The sequence below is a fragment of the Schistocerca americana genome, chromosome X, assembly GCF_021461395.2.
Source record: "Schistocerca americana isolate TAMUIC-IGC-003095 chromosome X, iqSchAmer2.1, whole genome shotgun sequence".
In the NCBI taxonomy this organism is placed as follows: Eukaryota; Metazoa; Arthropoda; class Insecta; order Orthoptera; family Acrididae; genus Schistocerca; species Schistocerca americana.
This window is the reverse complement of record NC_060130.1, coordinates 571107025-571126694: the sequence shown is the minus strand read 5'-3', so window position 1 is coordinate 571126694 and position 19670 is coordinate 571107025. Positions and strand designations below refer to the sequence as shown.

Genomic DNA, 19670 nt, shown 5'->3' with positions numbered 1-19670 from the left:
CACTTAGTAACTTGCAACAAACGTTACACATCGTTTCAAACCTTTATGAAACTTTTCCACGTTGACAACCCCCACAAAATGATGAAAGGAAATCAGCTTATTGCATACTACATTTTCACTGTTCACACAGTAAAACTGCGGCGTGAGGAATGACGTTTAATTTATTCCTTCTTCATTACTGACTTGATTCTCCATACAGTTTGCAGAAAATATTCACATATACTACTAAATGTACCAACAAAATTATATCTTGGTACAACACATAGTTCAGGAGATATGGCGTAATAAACACTGAGATCGTGAGAAACTGCCGCATCCGGTAGGTCATTTTTATTTATTACTTCTTTATTGCTGATTCTCTTCACAACAAGTTTCGCAGACAGTACTCACGTGTACCACTGGATGTACCAGAAAAATTATATCGCTCTACGACACATTGTGCAGGAGATATGACGTCATAAGTATTGAGATGCGTGAAAATGAAACTTCTGGGCAAAATCCGCTATAGATACAATTGGAATATGTGTACTAAAATGTGTAAAATATGTTAAATGTGTGTGAAATACATGTAACGTGTGTACATGGGAAAATCCATGGGTATAAAGTTGCTTCTAAACCCTGGATTCGATTTCAACCAAATTTGGTACACATATTACTTACTATCGGAAAAGAAATGCTATGGGAGTAAGAACGAGCAACCTCCTCTTGGGGTTGGGGTGAAATAGAAGGGATAAGGAAGAGAGAAATAGACAGAGGGGGGGAAGGAGGGAGTAGACAGAGAGAGGAGGAAGGGGAAATGGACAGAGAAAGGGAAGAGGAGAAGAGTGACAGAGAAAGGAAAGAAGAGGAGATGAATAGAGACAGGAAGTAGGAAGAGATGGGCAGAGAGAGGGGTAGGAGCAGATGGACAGGGTGAAGAGGGCAGAAAATGTACAGAGACAGGGCAGAAGAGGAGATGGACAAAGAGGCAGGCGAGGAAGAGACTGACTTAGAGGGGGGGAGAAAGAGATAGAGGGGGAGGAGGAGACAGAGTTACTGGAGGGGAGGAGGAGATGGCAAAGGAAAGGAAGCAGTTGGGCTGAGGGTGGGAGTAGCAGATGGAAAGAGAGAGAAGGAGGAGCACATGGACAGAGACTGGGGGAGTAGCACATGGACAGAGAGAGGGGGAGGAGCACATGGACAGAGAGAGGGGGAGGAGCACATGGACAGAGAGAGAGGGAGGAGCACATGGACAGAGAGAGGGGGAGGAGCACATGGTTAGAGAGAGGGCAGGAGGGTAGGAGGAGGTGGACAGAGAGAGGGGAAGGAAGCGACAGACTAACGCAAGATAGGAATAAATACATACACCAGCAATGCCGCGTACACAGCTAGCTGTTAATATAAAAATATACCTTGGATATATTATTGAAGTAAGCTTACTTTAGGCTATAACAGTAATCTACAGTCAAAAGAATATTAACTGGATAACTATCAAGGGTTTAAGATTAAATAGTTTTATGTAATTCTTCGCATATTTATTTCTTGTGGCACGACACATTCTCAAACGAAACCAAACAGTTGTATCAGAAACAGAAATTTCGGAATCTTGCTCCCTCTTGGATACATTTACTCACACGTCTATGTGTTATAGAAAGTAATATGTTGACTGATACTGCTTGGAACTTTTTGTTTTTCCCTGATGGCAATGACAGAGAGCAGAGCGTATCTGTTCCATATCATTCCCGTAGCAATAGCACTGAAAATTTGCTGCAGTCAGACGTGGCATAATAGAGGTTTGTCTTTTGGTTCCTTTGATGTTTCTAATATATATAAATGCTTTTCCAGTTTCAGTTTCATAAGATGCAATTTTCATCCTCTTCTGCAGATGATACAAGTACAGGAGTAAGAAACTAATACCATTCCTTTACAGAAACGGAAATGCATTCTCATTAAATGTTGAAAAAATCCAATACTTCTCACAGTACGCCACTAGCTACAAAACTAGTCTTCTCAAGCAATGAAATACGGTATGTATAAAGTGAGGTTTTTGCGACAACTGATAGACCACAAATTTAATTGTAGAACTCACTGCGAAAACTTACTGAAGTGCTTTAATCAGCTGCAAATGCTATAGGTAATTTAGAATTTAGTTTTTTCTATATTTTTTCATGCAGTAATGAGTTACGGAATCACTTTTGCGGAAGATCAACTTATTAACTAAACTCCTCCCGAACAGGCCATGAAGGCCCAACGCTACCGACCGACCGCTGTCTCATCCTCATCCTATAGGCTTCACTGGACGCGGATATGAAGGGGCATTTGGTCAGCACACCGCTCTCCCGGCCGTACGTCAGTTTCCGAGACCGAAGCCGCTACTTCTCAATTAAGTAGCTCCTCAGTTTGCCTCACAAGTGCCGAGTGCACCCCTCTTGCCAACAGCGCTCGGCAGATCGTATGGTCACACATCCAGCCCGACAGCGCTTAACTTCGGTAGATCAACTTATAGTGGTAATATTTTCAGAATACAGCAGCGTGTTACAAGTTTCATATCTGCTAAGAAGTACCTCTATAATGTCTTCAAGAGGTTAACAATAGCACAGAAAGGAGTAAGATATATGGGTACACATGTATTTAGCAACCAATGGGCATAATAAACGTCACGTAAATAATGTCATAGAATTTATGAATGACCAAATTACACTGTTTTTGAAAACTACTTTCACTCCTGTTTCGCAGTGTCTGTGTTTTGATGGTGTACTATGCAATGTGTACATGCGCGTGTGAAGGAATAGACACTGCAACCATCTACAACTGTATGAATTAGAAAAAATGTATTTGCAATTGATCGTACGATTAGATTTCAGCTCCACAATTTATTAGTGATATATGAAAATTTTTGCCTGGCGGAGACTCGCACTGGGATTTCCCACCTTACGCGAGCGGTCACCTTAACAATTTTGGCTATCTGAGCACACTTTCCAGACCGACCCATTCCCCCACATGTTGCCATGTGTCCATGTCCTTCACGCGCACATTTGCTGTGATTCCCGTGTAGGGAAAGACATATTTATTATTGTTGCGGCCTGTCTAGACAGGCCACTACAGTAATATGAGTGAATACGTCTCTCCCTGCGCGGCAAACACAGAGCTCACAAACTATCATGTCATTATGTATAGGAATTATATGATCTGTTGTCGCACCCACATCCGTATTCTGCCTTGCTCGAGGTGCGTCATGTTGTGCCGAGACAGTGTGGGAAGATATTCTGTTGGGATGAGAGGTCAGTCAGTCACTCAGCGAGGTTCAGCTTATTCCCCTCGCTGCTTCGTCTTGTGTTCAGAGAGTCAGCGGTCTGATTTTAGACATAGGATGTGCTCCTAGGATGAGTATTTCAACATCATACACCAACGTTGATCAGAGCTCAGTTCACCCTATGACCTCAACTGTAACAATGCTTTTCTCCTGATGGCCCTGCTGAAAGCGTAAGCAATAAAGTTATGCAGCCGTTCCCTAGTTATAAAATAACAATGGGTAGTTCATCAATAAAATGTCTCGAACATAATTTCAAACTAACATTTTATCAACTATTTTGGTTTAAAAATATAAGTTCCGCAGCCACACTATTGCTTCTATGTTATTTATTTGTTCAAAAAATGGTTCAAATGGCTCTGAGGACTATGCGACTTAACTTCTGAGGTCATCAGCCCCTAGAACTTAGAACTACTTATACCTAACTAACCTAAGGACAGCACACACATCCATGCCCGAGGCAGGATTCCAACCCGCGACAGTAGTGGTCGCGCGGTACCAGACTGTAGCGCATAGAACCGCTCGGACACCTCGGCCGGCTATTTATTTGTATTTAAGTTTTTGCAACGACCCTTACTGACACCAACCACATCACACAACATTTCAAGCCCTTTCTGGAAGTTTGTGTGGTCGTGGGTACAGGGAGGCGGCGGACTGTGCGTACACCACATGTGGTGGTCCGAGTTCTACAGGATGTTGAGATGAACCCTAATACAAGCTCAGGGTAACACCAAATGGTGTAAGTCAAAGTACGATTATGTGTTTTGCCTGGATGACAACCGCTACCATCCCTATCACCAGAAACGAGAGCAAGGATTATCAGCAGCGGATTTCCCTCTACAAGAGGCATTTTGTCGATGGTTTTTGCACCAGACCGTCACAATTATGGGATTTTTGTCATCAGTCCTCTTTACCGACGAAGCAACCCTTACCAGAACTGGCATCATCTATCTGCAAAATCGTCATCGATAGACTACAGACAATCCTCGGAGAATGGTTAAGGCGTCTTATTATCACCGGTTCAAAATAACTGTCTGAGCAGGAATTCTTGGCGACCACATACTTGCGCCGGTTATTATTCCACAATGCCTCGACGGTGGAACGTACCTGAACTTCCTGCTGAATACTCTGCGTGGGCTGCTTGAGAATGTGCCTCTGGCTATACGACAATTTATGTGGTTCCTGCATGACGGAGCACCACCTCGCTTAAGCAATACAGTTCGCCGACACCTCAACAACATCTATCCCGGCTGTTGAATTGGACGCGGAGGTCCTGTAGCATGGCCTGCTACGTCACCAGACTTAAATCTCGTGGATTTTTCCTCTGGGAGATTCTGAAAGCGTTGTGTTTGCTGACCCAGTTCCTGATGTGCAGACCCTTCAACAGCGTGTTCACGACGCCTGTGACACTATTCGGAGAAAGGTCAGAACGTGCGAAAGAGTGCGGCAATTCAGGAAGCTGCATATGAACGCGGCCACTGCACCGCATACGTGACACTTTGAACATTTGTTGTGACGTGGATGCGATGGAGATCTGTACTGTGTTTCGGGACGATTTGTTGTAGTTGAAAGTACATCGTCCATTTTCTGTCACATATTCGCAGGACCTATTCTCCTCCATTTCCAGCCAGGAATCGGTCCCAGCAGTTTGTCTGTTTTATTAATCTTCTCCCTGTATATATGAGTATATATTCTCTCTCTCACTCTCTCTCTCTCTCTCACTCTCTCTCTCTCTCTCTCTCTCTCTCTGTCTGTCTGTGTGTGTGTGTGTGTGTTTTGAAAGTTTCAAAAATGGTTCAAATGGCTCTGAGCACTATGGGACTCAACTGCTGTGGTCATCAGTCCCCTAGAACTTAGAACTACTTAAACCTAACTAACCTAAGGACATCACACACATCCAAGCCCGAGGCAGGATTCGAACCTGCGACCGTAGCAGTCGCACGTTTCCGGACTGCGCGCCTAGAACCGCAAGACCACCGCGGCCGGCTTGAAAGTTTCAAATCGGCTTTTAGTTATTAACTGGAAACTGTGTGTGATCCAAAACCTCTGGCTAGCAATGTGAAATCAAATTTTTATATTCCGATTCTAATGTCTGTCCTAGAATAGCCTTTGCTATCCTACTTTTAAACACGAACATAAGCATGCAAGTTTCTGTTCGTAGGTAAGTGATTTTAATTAATCTGAAAAGCATTGTGCATATTGCCTATCCCCCCCACAGCGCTAGGCCATACTGATGACGTTCACAATCATTCTGTGGTATGTAACGTGTTCCTCTCTCTCTCTCTCTCTCTCTCTCTCTCTCCCTCTCTTTCTCTCTCTCCCTCTCCACACTAACTGGTAGCCAGAATCACTTGCCACAGTGCAGCGGGATTCGTCGGAGAACATCACTCTGGGCAACTGCTGCTGACCCCAAACAACATGCTCCCTACACCAATGAACTCATTCTCGACGATGGCTTGGTTAGAGTATGACGTATGTAACATTACGAGCATACAATCAACTCTAATTTAATCACCACGAAGTAGTTCAGGCAAAAACGCGTGTACCAGAAGCTGTTGCAAGGTCTGCAGCGATCTGCGTAGCAACCACGCGACCGCTACGGTCGCAGGTTCGAATCCTGCCTCGGGCATGGATGTGTGTGATGTCCTTAGGTTGGTTAGGTTTAAGTAGTTCTAAGTTCTAGGGGACTGATGACCTTAGAAGTTAAGTCCCATAGTGCTCAGAGCCATTTTTTTATCTGCCTAGCAGTGCAATGTCCGCTCCTTTTCGCCACTAGGACTACGTATCGATCCTCTTGCTGTGTGGTGATCCGTCCACAGCCACCAGCATGCTTTTGCACAGCATTTGCACATTCAGCGGCCTCTTTTAATCGCGAGATGACACTTTTGGACACACCCGTTACGGTGGCCACAGCAGTCACACTTTGACCGGCTTTGAGCCGTCCAGCTACTCTTCCACGATCGTAAGCTCTCAAATGATGTTTTGTAGATATGTTACCATACCACATGGAAGTAATCGGCTCCACTACAACCTTCGTCGTACACCGCACTGCATGAACTGTCCAACGCATACAGCGTGTTCGCGCACAGGCTTTGCTGCAGTTAACACATCTCGCCCTCTATATATCCTTTTACTATCATTGGTCGGGTGTTCTGTAGCAATTGTCAGTTGCTTCCCAGCAATTGCTAGTTGTTCCTTACCAAGTGTGTGTGCCGGCCCGAGTGGCCGAGCGGTTCTAGGAGCTACAGTCTGGAACCGCGCGACCTCTGCGGTCGCAGGTTCGAATCCTGCCTCGGGCATGGATGTGCGTGATGTCCCTAGGTTAGTTAGGTTTAAGTAGTTCTAAGTCCTAGGGGCTGATGACCTCAGAAGTTAAGTCCCATAGTGCTCAGAGCAATTTGAACTTACCAAGTGTTAGTTGTACCTCAGCAACTGTCGAGCTGTGTACCATCAATATGGGAGTTCCTCTCAAAGTAATGTTTGCGTGCATCTTTTTTATAGCGATGAGTGTGTACCATGCTTATCCATAATACATGTGACATAAGTGAAAAATAATTACACATTATGCCAAGTACATTTATATTCCAACCTGGAATAAAAAATTAATTGGATAGATATGCGTATATAGTTAAATATACGATGAATAATGTACCTCATACAGCAAAATTTGCTTATAACATTTTAGAGTTCTGTTTATATTATTTAAGTGTGAACATAGCACGCATGTTTAATGAAATCTATTTTATACCGTGACACCTGAAGTTTTCATCAAAATTGTACAGCAGATGTATCGAATAATAGAAAACCTGAGTACTATTTATATTATGTTGAGATCTCAATCGGCATGTATTCACAAAAGAAGGAAGGAAAACGATCTACGCGAAATTTTTTTGTTCGATGCATCTACTAACAACGAGATTCTAAACTACAGCATCAAACTACAGCACATACGTCGCAAGGTAATGGCAAAGGAAAAAGTAATCACCATGGCTTTGGTAACTACTGTGTGTACATTACCAGAAAAAAATCAGATTTGCGGAAAATATCAGTCAATCATCAGTCAGTAACATATACCTAATTTTAAGTTCATATTGCCATACTCTTCAGATGTAATACAATCTTTAAATTGTTAACACCCTGATTGTGTGATAGTAGTGAGGCCATCAGCTTAGTGGTAGCTCGAATCTTACCTCTCTTTTTAAGCTAAATGTTACCAAAAATAATAAGACTATAATCTCACACATCACCATTTTACCATTGCCTCCAATGCATCTACCACAACAATAATTCATTCCACTCTTTGCGCATAAAATGAACATTTTTTAAAATATTTTCTTTGCTTACTCACATAGAAAAACTCTCTCCAAATTCAACATACCTTCGGGCCGCGCGGGGTAGCCGTTCGGTCAGAGGGGTCCTGTCACGGTTCGCGCGGCTCCTCCCGTCGGAAGTTCGAGTCCTCCCTCGGGCATGGCTATGTGTGTTGTCCCTAGCGTAAGTTAGTTTCAGTTAGATTAAGCAGTGTGGAAGCTTAGGGACTGATGACCTCAGCAGTTTGGTCCCATAAGATCTTACCACAAATTTCCACATTTCCAAATACCTTACGCTCTTTATTTTTTTCAATATCCACTCACACAAAAATTAACAACAATACCAGCTTATACCTCACAACGTATGTTCTCATTATGCTTCTCCACTTCATAATGCATACTCCATTTCTACATCTCCATCTACATCTACATGGATACTCTGCAAATCACATTTAAGTGCCTGGCAGAGCGTTCATTCTCTATTATTCCAATCTCGTATAGCGCGCGGGAAGAATGAACACCTACATCTTTCCGTACGAGCTATGATTTCCCTTATTTTATCTTTTTGATCGTTCCTCCCTATGTCAGTCGGTGTCAACAAAATACTTTCGCATTCGAAGGAGAAAGCTGGTGATAGGAATTTCGTGAGAAGATACCGTCGCAACGAAAAACGCCTTTATTTTAATGATATCCGTCCCAAATCCTGTATCATTTCTGTGACACTCTCTCCCATACTTCGCGATAATACAAAACGTACTGCCTTTCTTTGAACTTTTTCGATGTATTCAGTCAGTCCTTTCTGGTAAGGATCCCACACCGCGCAACAGTGTTCTAAAAGAGGACGGACAAGCGTTGTGCAGGCAGTCTCCTTAGTAGGTCTGTTACAATTTCTAAGTGTTCTGCCAATGAAACGCAGTCTTTGGTTAGCCCTCCGCACAACATTTTCTGTGTGTTTCTTCCAATTTTAATTGTTCGTAATTGTAATTCCTAGGCATTTAGTTGAATTTACGGCTTTTAGATTAGACTGATTTATCGTATAACCGAAGTTTAACGCGTTCTTTTTAGCACTCGTGTGGATGACCTCACACTTTTCGTTATTTAAGGTCAACTGCCACATTTCACACCATTTCGATATTTCTTCTAAATCGTTTTGCAGTTTGTTTTGATCTTCTGATGACTTTATTAGTCGATAAACGACAGCGTCATCTGCAAACAACCGAAGACGGCTGCTCAGATTCTCTCCCAAATCGTTTATGTAGATAAGAAACAGCAAAGGGCCTATAACACTACCTTGGGGAAGGCCAGAAATCGCTTCTGTTTTACTCGATGACTTTCCGTCAATTACAACGAACTGTGACCACTCTATATTTCATAATACATACCTCATCTCCTACTCCGCAATAGGTCATTACATGTATCTTATCTTTTCACATCTATAAATGCACCAAAATCTCTTACCTCATTCTTTCCGAACCTAAAATATTCCAGAACTACTACATTATGTTTTCGAAATCTATTCAGTGATTATAAGCGTTCCTTGTCGTTCAATGGCATGATTTAAATCAGGAAAAACATACTATTGCTATCTTCAGTTACATCTTATACACAAATGAAGCATCATGTACAAAGAAGGGTGTAAATGATGTACATACAGCACCTGCGGTTATCGTATTACAATGAACTTATCATTATAAGAATATGTCACTCGGTGTCTTAGTGGAATTAACAGATTACAAGTACTGAAAAGCATAGGCATATATTATGGATTATTGATTTTTATGTATATACATATATACTTTCGAAAGTAAAATGAGGATACAAATGTAAAAACATGAGTGGAAATCATGACTACGTGACATGGCCTTTTAAGTCGTCTCTGCACAGAAACAACTCATGACTGAAGAATGGGGGCCGTATGTGGTTGCATGGTCAAAATGATTAAGTTGCTTTCATACGGAGTTTCCAATACCACCGGAATCATGTGACAATCATCTGAATCTATAATCAGAGTCAGTGGTCTTTCTGCACTATGGCTTCAAATTAATTCCTTGTAAACAGTACAATAATTTCATGCTAGATGAATCCAGTGTGTAACAAGATTACAATTTCATGCTGTTCGTTTTTGGAACACAACCTACGATCAGCATAGAGACAGAAGTGATGACACTTTCTGCAGGACCTGTCCATCGTTTTGCAGGGCAATGCTCAAGCATGTACAATGCAAGCTGTTACTGATTTGTTTGACTGATGTGGCTGCTAACTGCTATACCACCTACTGCACTCCCCTGACTTAAGCCCTCGTGAGTTCAACTCGATTTCTAAACTGCAGGAAACACTTCACGGCATTCGCTTCAGAACTGCTACAAATTCGTCCCGCAATAGACTACGCCGCTCGAACTGTCAACACAACCGGCACTGCTAACAGTATCTTCCGACTTCCACATATCTGCCAACGGGATATAGATAATTCTGGTGACTTCTTTGAAGTTCAGTAAAACTTTGAAAAACGTATCTATTTTGTACGAGCTGTAAATAAATAGTTGTACTATTAAAGTTCCAACCCTCGTATACGTCGATATTATTTAAAATTTTGGCTGCAGTTGGCAGTAATACTGTTTTCAGAAGAGGTTGTTGTAGTTCATAAGCGTAAGCAGATTCATGAGCATGACACAAACACAACATAGGTCAGCAATCCATGACGTACCGTTAAAATCTCGATGGTTGGCACAGCTTCAGGCTGGTGACGAAAGCTTAGTGTTACAAACGTATATACTCTGACAAAACTAATCACTGATGTACTCAAAGAGGTAAGACATCGAAAGTACACAAATCGGACTAGAAAACTTAAAATTTTGCCAGGAAAAATTATCAATTTTAACTGTTGCAGACACCTTACCAAATGGATCGGATTCGCATTGCGCATTTGGTATCATATAAATATTGGAAATTATTTTATTTTTCTGTTTACCTTTATAAGTACAAAACTAATTACTTTTAAATCTTCAGCTATTATCACACATTTATGTTAATGCTGCATTTCGTCTCTACACCATCGAAACAAAATAATTCCGCGTTTTGAAAGACTACTTCCATAATACGGAGCAAATTCTGGTGACATTAGGTTAATAATTTCTCCTCAATCATCGTTAAGGGAAGTCAAGCGCCCCAGACCTTGCATGCATCCGAAATACCAATGAGCTCCACGACTGGTGGATTATTATTTATTATTTGTGGATACTTCGTTTAACACAATGTGTGTTGCGTTTTCAACATTTGTATTTGCAATAAAAATGAAGAGCACAGTGTCTTATATTACGTGACTTACGATTCGTTTCAGCACAAGCTCCAAAGCATGTTTAGCAGCTGTGGTGGAGCTGTATCTTCTTGCACTACCGGTTGTGATCGAGGGGTTGTGATGCAACCAGCAATGTACAACAGTGGAGCAGGAACTCAAAACAGACAGGCGGATCTTGGCGTTCATTCTAATCTGCGTATAGCTCGAGTCTGTGCTGATGTTACGAACTTTCATTGATGACGAAGAAGGGTAAATGTACTAATCTGAGGTATGGGACCCTAATCCGTAAACGAACAAATTGAAAGTTATAAGTGAAAATCGTTGTGATATCTCTGACAGCGGACTTCTTCGACTGCAAGCCGTGACGATTTTGGGAGCGGATAAAAAATGGTTCAAATGGCTCTGAGCACTATGGGACTTAACATCTGAGGTCATCAGTCCCCTAGAACTTAAAACTACTTAAACCTAACTAACCTAAGGACATCACACACATCCATGCCGGAGGCAGGATTCGAACCTGCGACCGTTAGGGTCGCGTGGTTCCAGACTGTAGCGCCTAGAACCGCTCGGCCACACCGGCCGGCGGGAGCGGATAGTATGGACCAAAACAACAAAAAATTGTCTAGTAAACATAGTCACTTGATCGGTAGAAGAAATTTGTTTCGCACTAGATGGAAAAGCTCTCATAGCTCTTAATCTACGCACTTTAGAACCCGTGTTTACTGCACCTTAGCCTTTCTTTGGTCCGTATTACTTCCTTCAAAATATGGGAAGTGTTGTGCTCTGCCTACTCGTCTAATATACGGTGTCTAGGAAATCCTGCATTCGCGGATCGCTAGACAACAATTCAAGCAAATCGTATTACTGAAGTTCATTACAGTAAAATAAATAACAATACTTGACTGTGCATGTTCACAAAGAAGTGTCACAAACAAATGGCGACATGCAAATAATCAGTGTCCTTCGGTATATACAATTCCACTGCAAGCAAAACAATGCATTTCCAAGTCACTGCTGTAGCGTTCGGAGGACGGCTCATCTTCGTCTCCGGCCGCGGCTAGGCGGCGCGGCGCTTATATTATCTTCGTGTAGAGGCCGCTCCTGTCTCCATGTCGTTGTAGAGAGAGGTCCGTCAGCGTACTATTGGCTGACGTCGTCTCACAGCCCTCTCTGCTGTAGCGTTCCTGGCCGACGTGCCGGTGCTTAACGTTACGCCGGAACAGGAAGCAAAGAACTTTCAGTAGAAGAGGTTCGCTGTCAGAAGTATCAGAACGGATTCTGCTTATAACTTTCGACTCGGTCGTTTCTGGACTAGGATCCCTAACCTCAGATTGATAAACTATCTTTAACTATCACCCCTGCAAGTTTGTAACATCATCACGGAATCAGCCTGTACAAGTTAATAGGAGTAAGTAACATTAATCAGTCCGCTTTTTAACCATTTTGATTATTGAATTACTTCTGAGGTACTTATGTTCGGTACCAGACTCTTTCAACCAGTCGTCTATGCAGGGTCATCACGACTTTCGAATAACTCTGTTTGCCTCTTCCCTTCGGATAACCTCCTATCTGGGCACGCACAGATTTGGATCATGTGGACCTCACACAAGCGTCATCGTTCTGGAGTCTGAAGATCCAAGAGTAATCTCCAGAAATGGCACTTCCATGTGGATGCCACCAACTGTGACTGCAGAAAAGTACAAACAATAAAACACTTACTGGAGTGTCAGCTGTGCCCTGTATCTCCCACACAAGAAGATGTTCTGCTTGCTAACCCGAAGGCAGATGCAGATGCAAGATTTTGATCAACAGTAGTTGTAGCTTGGTAATTCTTTCTTTAATTTGCTTTCAATGGTAATTACATCATATCGTATTTGTTTCTGGCTCGAATACATAAATAATGAGCACTCCGTCTCCATAGCTGACTGGCCAGCGCGTCTGACTGCAATACAGAGGATCTGGATTGAATTATCGGCACTGCTAGGGAATTTTTCTTTCATGGGAGATCTTAAATACGGTCTAGTCAGACTCGTGATGCCAACTGCGGATCTGTTTGAATAGGAAGTAGCGCATCCAACGTATGGGAAGCCGACAATGGTCGGGAGGCTGGCTTGCTGACCCCATGACTCTCCATACTGCATCCGAATGACACGATAGGGCATACAATGATACGATTAATGGTCGGCCACGTGTGCTTCTCTGGGCCTGATTGCTGAGTTAGTTTCAGTATTTGGAATAAAATCAAGTCAGTTGATTGCGTTCAGCCCCCTTTCAGTGATGACCATTAAGTGAGTAACGTCAATATCGATTCGACTGTCATGTGAATCGGCTGAAGTAAGAAGTCGACGAATTGACAAGAAATGGCGTGAGATGTTTCATCGTGCAGGGGTTGCGATTTAACCTGTGAGCCAATATTGTCATGGAATATTCGTATGGCGTTCCTGTCCGGGAGACACCGTCTAAGGTGCTTAGCAACTGGAATTTGTTCTGGTTGACGCCACTTGGGTGACTTGTGCGTCGATGAAGATGAGATTAAATTATTAAGTAAACACATTACCCAATCCTGAAGAGAAGAAAATTTCCAATCTGGCCGGAAATCGAAGCCGGAACCCGCGAGCTACAGAGAGCGACGCTAATCGCTAGACAAAGAATTGTAGACAATATTGTCACGTATCTCCATCTCGCCAAAGGACGGTACCCAGCACTGTCTTCGCGACATAATTTGTGCGGCTATGGAAGCAATTTCTACAAGGAACACGTGAAGAGGACTTGACAGCTCAGAATCTTTCGTCGTGTAGATGAATGGACTTCACATTTTTGCACAACTTGCATATTAAAAAATGTTCAAAGTCACGAGCAATCACTGTTAATGAAGGCCGAGCCTGGTGGCGCAGTGGTTTAGGTGACGAAATCGAATTCGAGAGGTGTCAGTGTTGAACACCAACTCTCTTCACTCAGATTTAGGATTTACTGAGCTGGTTCACGCAGCCTTTCAACACGAAACCGTAGATTTCTTTCCCTATCTTTTATAATAAGACAATTTACTACACTTAAAATGACCTCTTCGTCGGTAGGTCGTTTGACTGCGATCTTCCTCTCCCCTCTGTTTGTAGATGTTTTGATGCGGTCTTTCAATCCTTTGACTTGGGCGTGAAAACTACATAAAATATGCAGTGAACAGTTTCGACGTCATGAATCGTCGTGACATAAACATTTTTACAGTGAGTATGCAGTGAATGCTGTTTAAATTACAAGCTTCATCGTGCTAAAGGATGGTGTTAAGTAAGATCTATAGATTCAGTTTAAAAATACTTTGTAGGTGTATGCATGCCAACTGTGGAAATTAAGACATTTTTAAAGTGGAATCTACACATAATTCCATCTAGCGTGAGTCCAGTTGTATAGATGGTTCTCAGCATTTTCCTAGTGCCCGAAAATTATTACTGTTGAACTAAAACTACTTAAATGTATTTGCAAGACAATGACAATAATCGTGGCATTACTGGGAGGGAGGCCTCTGCTGGTGTTATTGACGCCAGGGGCAAATCTCCATATTTGATGTCACTTCGCCGACATGCACGTCGATGTTGATGAGAGGAAATGACTACGACAACACAACACCCAGTCCAAAAGTGAATAAAATGAAGCTCTCCTTGTAGTGTGTATAACTGTGCGTAAAAATGGCGGTGTGGAAGGAATGAAGTAACTGCATCATCTTGGTTTCATTAATTTATAGGCGTAATTATATTGTCACCCCAGCTATCGTCGATCGTTACAAATTTTGTGAAAAATATGTGAATTCTTACTAAAGCAAAAATGATTTTGGGAAGAGCAATGCATATTCCGTCAACGTTATTCCTTCTGTTTAGTCCGCAGCTCGTGGTCGTGCGGTAGCGTTCTCGCTTCCCGCGCTCGGGTTCCCGGGTTCGATTCCCGGCGGGGTCAGGGATTTTCTCTGCCTCGTGATGACTAGGTGTTATGTGTTGTCCTTAGGTTAGTTAGGTTTAAGTAGTTCTAAGTTCTAGGGGACTGATGACCATAGATGTTAAGTCCCATAGTGCTCCGAGCCATTTGAACCATTTGAACCTTCTCTGATGTCTACCCGTATTCTTCTTATACCGACACGAATACACGATATAAATAACCCAGAGTGGCCATATTGTAGACTCAAATAAATTGTCGCTATATGAAGTTAACATTTACACAGGACTTGCTTTGATTAGTGACAAAGGTTATGGCATATGCGCAATAATCGGAAGGAGGTGTTACCGTTTGTGCTTGGTGTGTTTACTGTAAATCAGAAAAGTTCGTAGTGGCTATTACGTTACAATTACGGTGGTCATCCTTCTTCAAGAAATTCACAGTTTGCCACCAGTGTCAAGAATTCATTACGTGTGCAGTTTGTTCCATAGTGTTAGGGAGATTCTATCCATTGTTATATTTGCAATATTAAACATAGTGTGGTTGTTTTCAGGCGCTCATCAGATACGAAATGGAAATTCTGATGAAGAAAGAAGCAGAAGCTGAGGAAGAAATTAAAAACTTAGCCGAAAAAGTCAACGAGCTGCAAGAGTTATATAAGGCCCAGGATGAGCTATTAGGTGAGACCACACCCATTTTATACTTTCGTTATGAACTACAGGCACAAAACATACATTATGATCATTTAAACAATTCCGGAAACTTGAACTTCAGGTATGACCTGTTTATTTGTGTCAGGTGTCAAACACATTATTGGCAATTAAACCAAGATTTTGGGCTTATGACGGTTAAAAAAGCATTGTAGCTATTAAAGTACGTGCGAAGCTCATTTCCTTCTAGGTGGGCTGTTTGAAGGAAGACATTATTCCACCGGTCTGTATTTTAAAATACTACTTGCTTCGGGCATAGCCCATTTCCAAGTGCATCTATAGTAACAGGCGAGAACGACGTATCTACGTCTGTTGCTATAGATACACTTGAAAATGTGCCATGCCCGAAAGTGATAGTGCGGAATATAGTATTTTAAAATGCAACCCGTGGAATAACGTCTTCCTTCACCTGTGAAACCTTTGTATGCGCCTCGTCCGCCTGATATCAGATAGTGAGACACGTTCTTACAAAACAAAAATTTTAGGAAACTAACTATTTGTGTCTCTCCTAATAGACGTCAGACGCATTTTCTCTGGTGTTTCGGGACGTATTGGTTGTTTCGGTTTTGAAATGTGTAGCTGCCGTCGACCCAATAAAATACTGCTGATCACGTCTTTCACGTGACTCCTGGTGTCGATGGAAAGCGTCGGTTTGTTTCTCGTTACGAACAAAACGATTTTTAAAGCGCAATTTTACAGTGGTCCGAAATTAGTCTAATGCGACATTCGTTTTATCGACGTGTATTGACAGGGACAGTAAAACAGGGAGAATAAACAATACTCCAGCAGCGGATCAGTAGCGCTGCTATATGGCGGTAGCAGTTGCTGTGGGCCAGGGCAGTGCTCTCGCTGCTGGAGTACTGGGTATTCTTCCTGTTCCAACGTCCCTCTTAACACATATCGATGAAATGAATATCGCACTAGACTAATTTGGGACTGCTCTATAGGAGGGGTACGAAAAATTCCACATTAAAAACCATTTAGTTTGTAACGAGAAACAAACCGACGGTTTCCGTCGAGATTGGGTGTGGCCTGTAAAACGTGATGAGCAATATTTGTTTGGGTCGACTCCAGCTGCACTTTCCCAAAACCAAACTACAAATGTGTGCCGAAACGCCAGTGAAATAGCGCCTGACGACTCTAAAGAAGGACAATACTACTTTTCTGCTACAATAGATGGAATTTTCTTTCTTTGAGATACAAGCAGAAAGTCTGTACAGTGTTCGCAACGAGGACACATCGTATAAGCTATTCGATGTTCTTGTGTTCAGACGTAGACTTTGACAGTATCAAAGATTATAAAATGTTTTGGAAATACTTTAGTGTATAACATATGGTAAGGCATAATCCTCACAAAATGAAAGGTGATATCCATAAACGTTGATAGCATCTTATAAATTTGATTGGCTTCAACTACAGCATTTTAATTGGAATGTTATGATCAGGTCGATGATATATGATGTATGCACAGATTTAAGGTTCAAATAACACTTGAGCCTCGTTTTGAATTGATACCCTTGAAAGGGGCCTGTTCCATCTCCCATTAATGTAAACGTTATTTATAATAGCTTGTGTGCTTTGGAATTAGTCTAACAGCCTAGGTTTCTGCTATTTTATAATAATGTTTCTATCCTGTGCTTGGAGAAACAATTCATAGGGACCAAATTGTTTTATTTTGTGTGCCGGCCGCGGTGGTCTAGCGGTTCTAGGCGCGCAGTCCGGAACCGCGTGACCGCTACGGTCGCAGGTTCGAATCCTGCCTCGGGCATGGATGTGTGTGATGTCCTTAGGTTAGTTAAGTTTAAGTAGTTCTAAGTTCTAGGGGACTGATGACCTCAGATGTCAAGTCCCATAGTGCTCAGAGCCATTTGAACCATTTTTTTTATTTTGTGTTTCATATCAGCAACCCTTTCCCTTGCAAGTAATCTTCATCATAAACAATCTCTGTTACACCTACACGTGTGGGTAATGGAAAGAGAATTTGCACCAGTAGCTGTCAGGGTAGTTTTATTTACTTTCTGTGTTGAGTCTTTGGAAATGTCCAATATATCCTATTCAAATACGCCTGTAACCTTGCGTTGTCAAGAGCAAAGGACATCCAGCCCATTAGAGTCTTTTGATTACCCACGCACCCACCGTGTAAAGTAGTGGAAATTTTCAATTGAATTTCTATTCACAAATTTATCTAGTGTACAGGCCTGGCCCAGGACAACGGAAGCTCACCTTCTTTAACATCCCTTCGACCGAGGAAACAGCAGACGGCTTATTTAGCGTCATTCCGAATGGTCTGCTATTTCCCCACCCTCTAAAGAACTGGTGGAAAACGGTGGCTGACAGGGGCGACTAGAGAAGTTTTTGAGGACGCTCTTTTTGAGGACGCCGTTGTGTATCGTGCTACTCGGAGTACGCTTAGTAGAAGTTTCAATTTTGCTCGGGCCTCTTTAAGCTTTTCATATTGCAGTGTAGGCAATCGTCGCGTTTACTTAAATTAACAGTCAAGACTTATTCCGAAAAAGCTGCATTTTTGCTTCCTTTGTTTTATGGAATTTTGGTGATTTCATACTTCGAGCTAGGTCTGATGCTTAAGCACTGTTTACAGAACGTTCGTTAGTTGTGTTGAGGACTCGCTTCTGCCTTTACGAATTGGGTATCTCTCTCTTGTATCGTCTGAAGTGAACGATTTTTTGAACAACCAGTGCGACCCTTGAACCCTTAAATAATTTCATTTCCTCAGGTTATTCTATTTACTGATCGCTTCCACCAAATTTTCATTAAATTCTGTCTCCATTTTGGTCATTTTAACCTGTTTCGCGTATGATAGAGCAGGCTGGCCTTGCCGAACTATGTAGAAGCAATCACCACTTTAGACTTGAGCACATTCTGTTTTCCGCTAACAGGCTCGCCAATCAATAAAGCCTCACCTCAGTGAGCTGTACGTGTATCTGAATTTGCGAGTGTCACACACTGCCAGTTTTATCACCCCTTTTGATGTTTGTTTCAGTAATTGGTGACCAACTACGATAGATCCATGTATTTGTATCTTTCCCAGTTTTCTGAGCAGAATGAACGCCCACAAGTCGGAAAAGGTTTCCATATTTCGGGATTTATTAAAGGTATTAAGAATTTGGTAACTATGGTGTACTTAGATTTTTGTCCCTTTCAAATCTCCTTTAATAGTAGTGCATTCTGGTACATAAATACTGTGTGATTTCCTCGGATAGTTTTCTGTCACTTGACTGATAATGAGTTGTGAGACTCATAGCTTATTACACCTCCTGAAGTATCGCTGTCATTCAGAGAATTCATATTGATGTTAAATGTAAAGACTGTTTAGTGCAAATCCCATTTCAACCTAAGGTTCCATACTTCTAGATCTGTTTCTTCTTGAGGGAAGAACTCTGATGTTAACAAATGTCTGTTTTACAGAATATGGCTAAATTTTCCTCTCCCTTCCGCCCCTTCTCCGAACATGATGATGATGAAGTCCCATACTCTTTGACAGAGCGTAGTGGAACGATGCGGAAGACCCGCACCGCCGTGCTAGGCAAGGTGCTACTGGAGGTGGTTTGCAATTGCCATCCTGCGGCCTGACCTCGCCGGGAATCGAACCCGGGACCCCGTGTTCGGGAACCGAGAATGCTACCGAAAGACTACAGCTACGGACCCCTCCCAACATATTCCGCCGAATTCTCATCTCCCCTCTGAAATCACCGAAAGTAGGAGTATTTTGCTTCGCAAATGTGTGACAAAGGTGTGATGAAACATGTTCCCTATATCATCGAGTCAAAGGGTCCATATTAGTTACCACTGCGCATTAAATTAACTTACAGGTTCAGTAGGATATATTTTGATAGCGACTTCGCATAGCATTGCAATCTTCGAAAGTGGGATATGAAAATGCTGTCTCTCCCATTTACAAGGGGGATAGAGCTCTTCAGAAATTCGTAATGAATGGCGAAAAGTGATGTCCCGGAGACCAACATCTCTTATATAAAAATAGATCAGGATTAGCTACAGCTATTTGACAATGTACAGTGAAAAGTCTTACCCTATTCATACAGTTGTAGTTGTGGTGACTTCAATCCACTTTCTACATGTTGGCGAAAATACGTGTTTAATGTCGGAGGTACGCATAAAACATAGTC

The 19670-nt window shown here is 42.2% G+C and overlaps 1 protein-coding gene across 1 annotated transcript in view; it reads left to right on the top strand.

Annotated features, from left to right (window-relative positions):
- Nucleotides 1–19670, top strand: part of LOC124556181 — a 659170-nt gene that overhangs the window by 399098 nt on the left and 240402 nt on the right. Inside the window, exon 2 of the mRNA XM_047130177.1 lies at nucleotides 15369–15495. Coding sequence (XP_046986133.1) covers nucleotides 15369–15495 — 127 coding nt within the window. The remainder of the gene's footprint in view (nucleotides 1–15368; nucleotides 15496–19670) is intronic.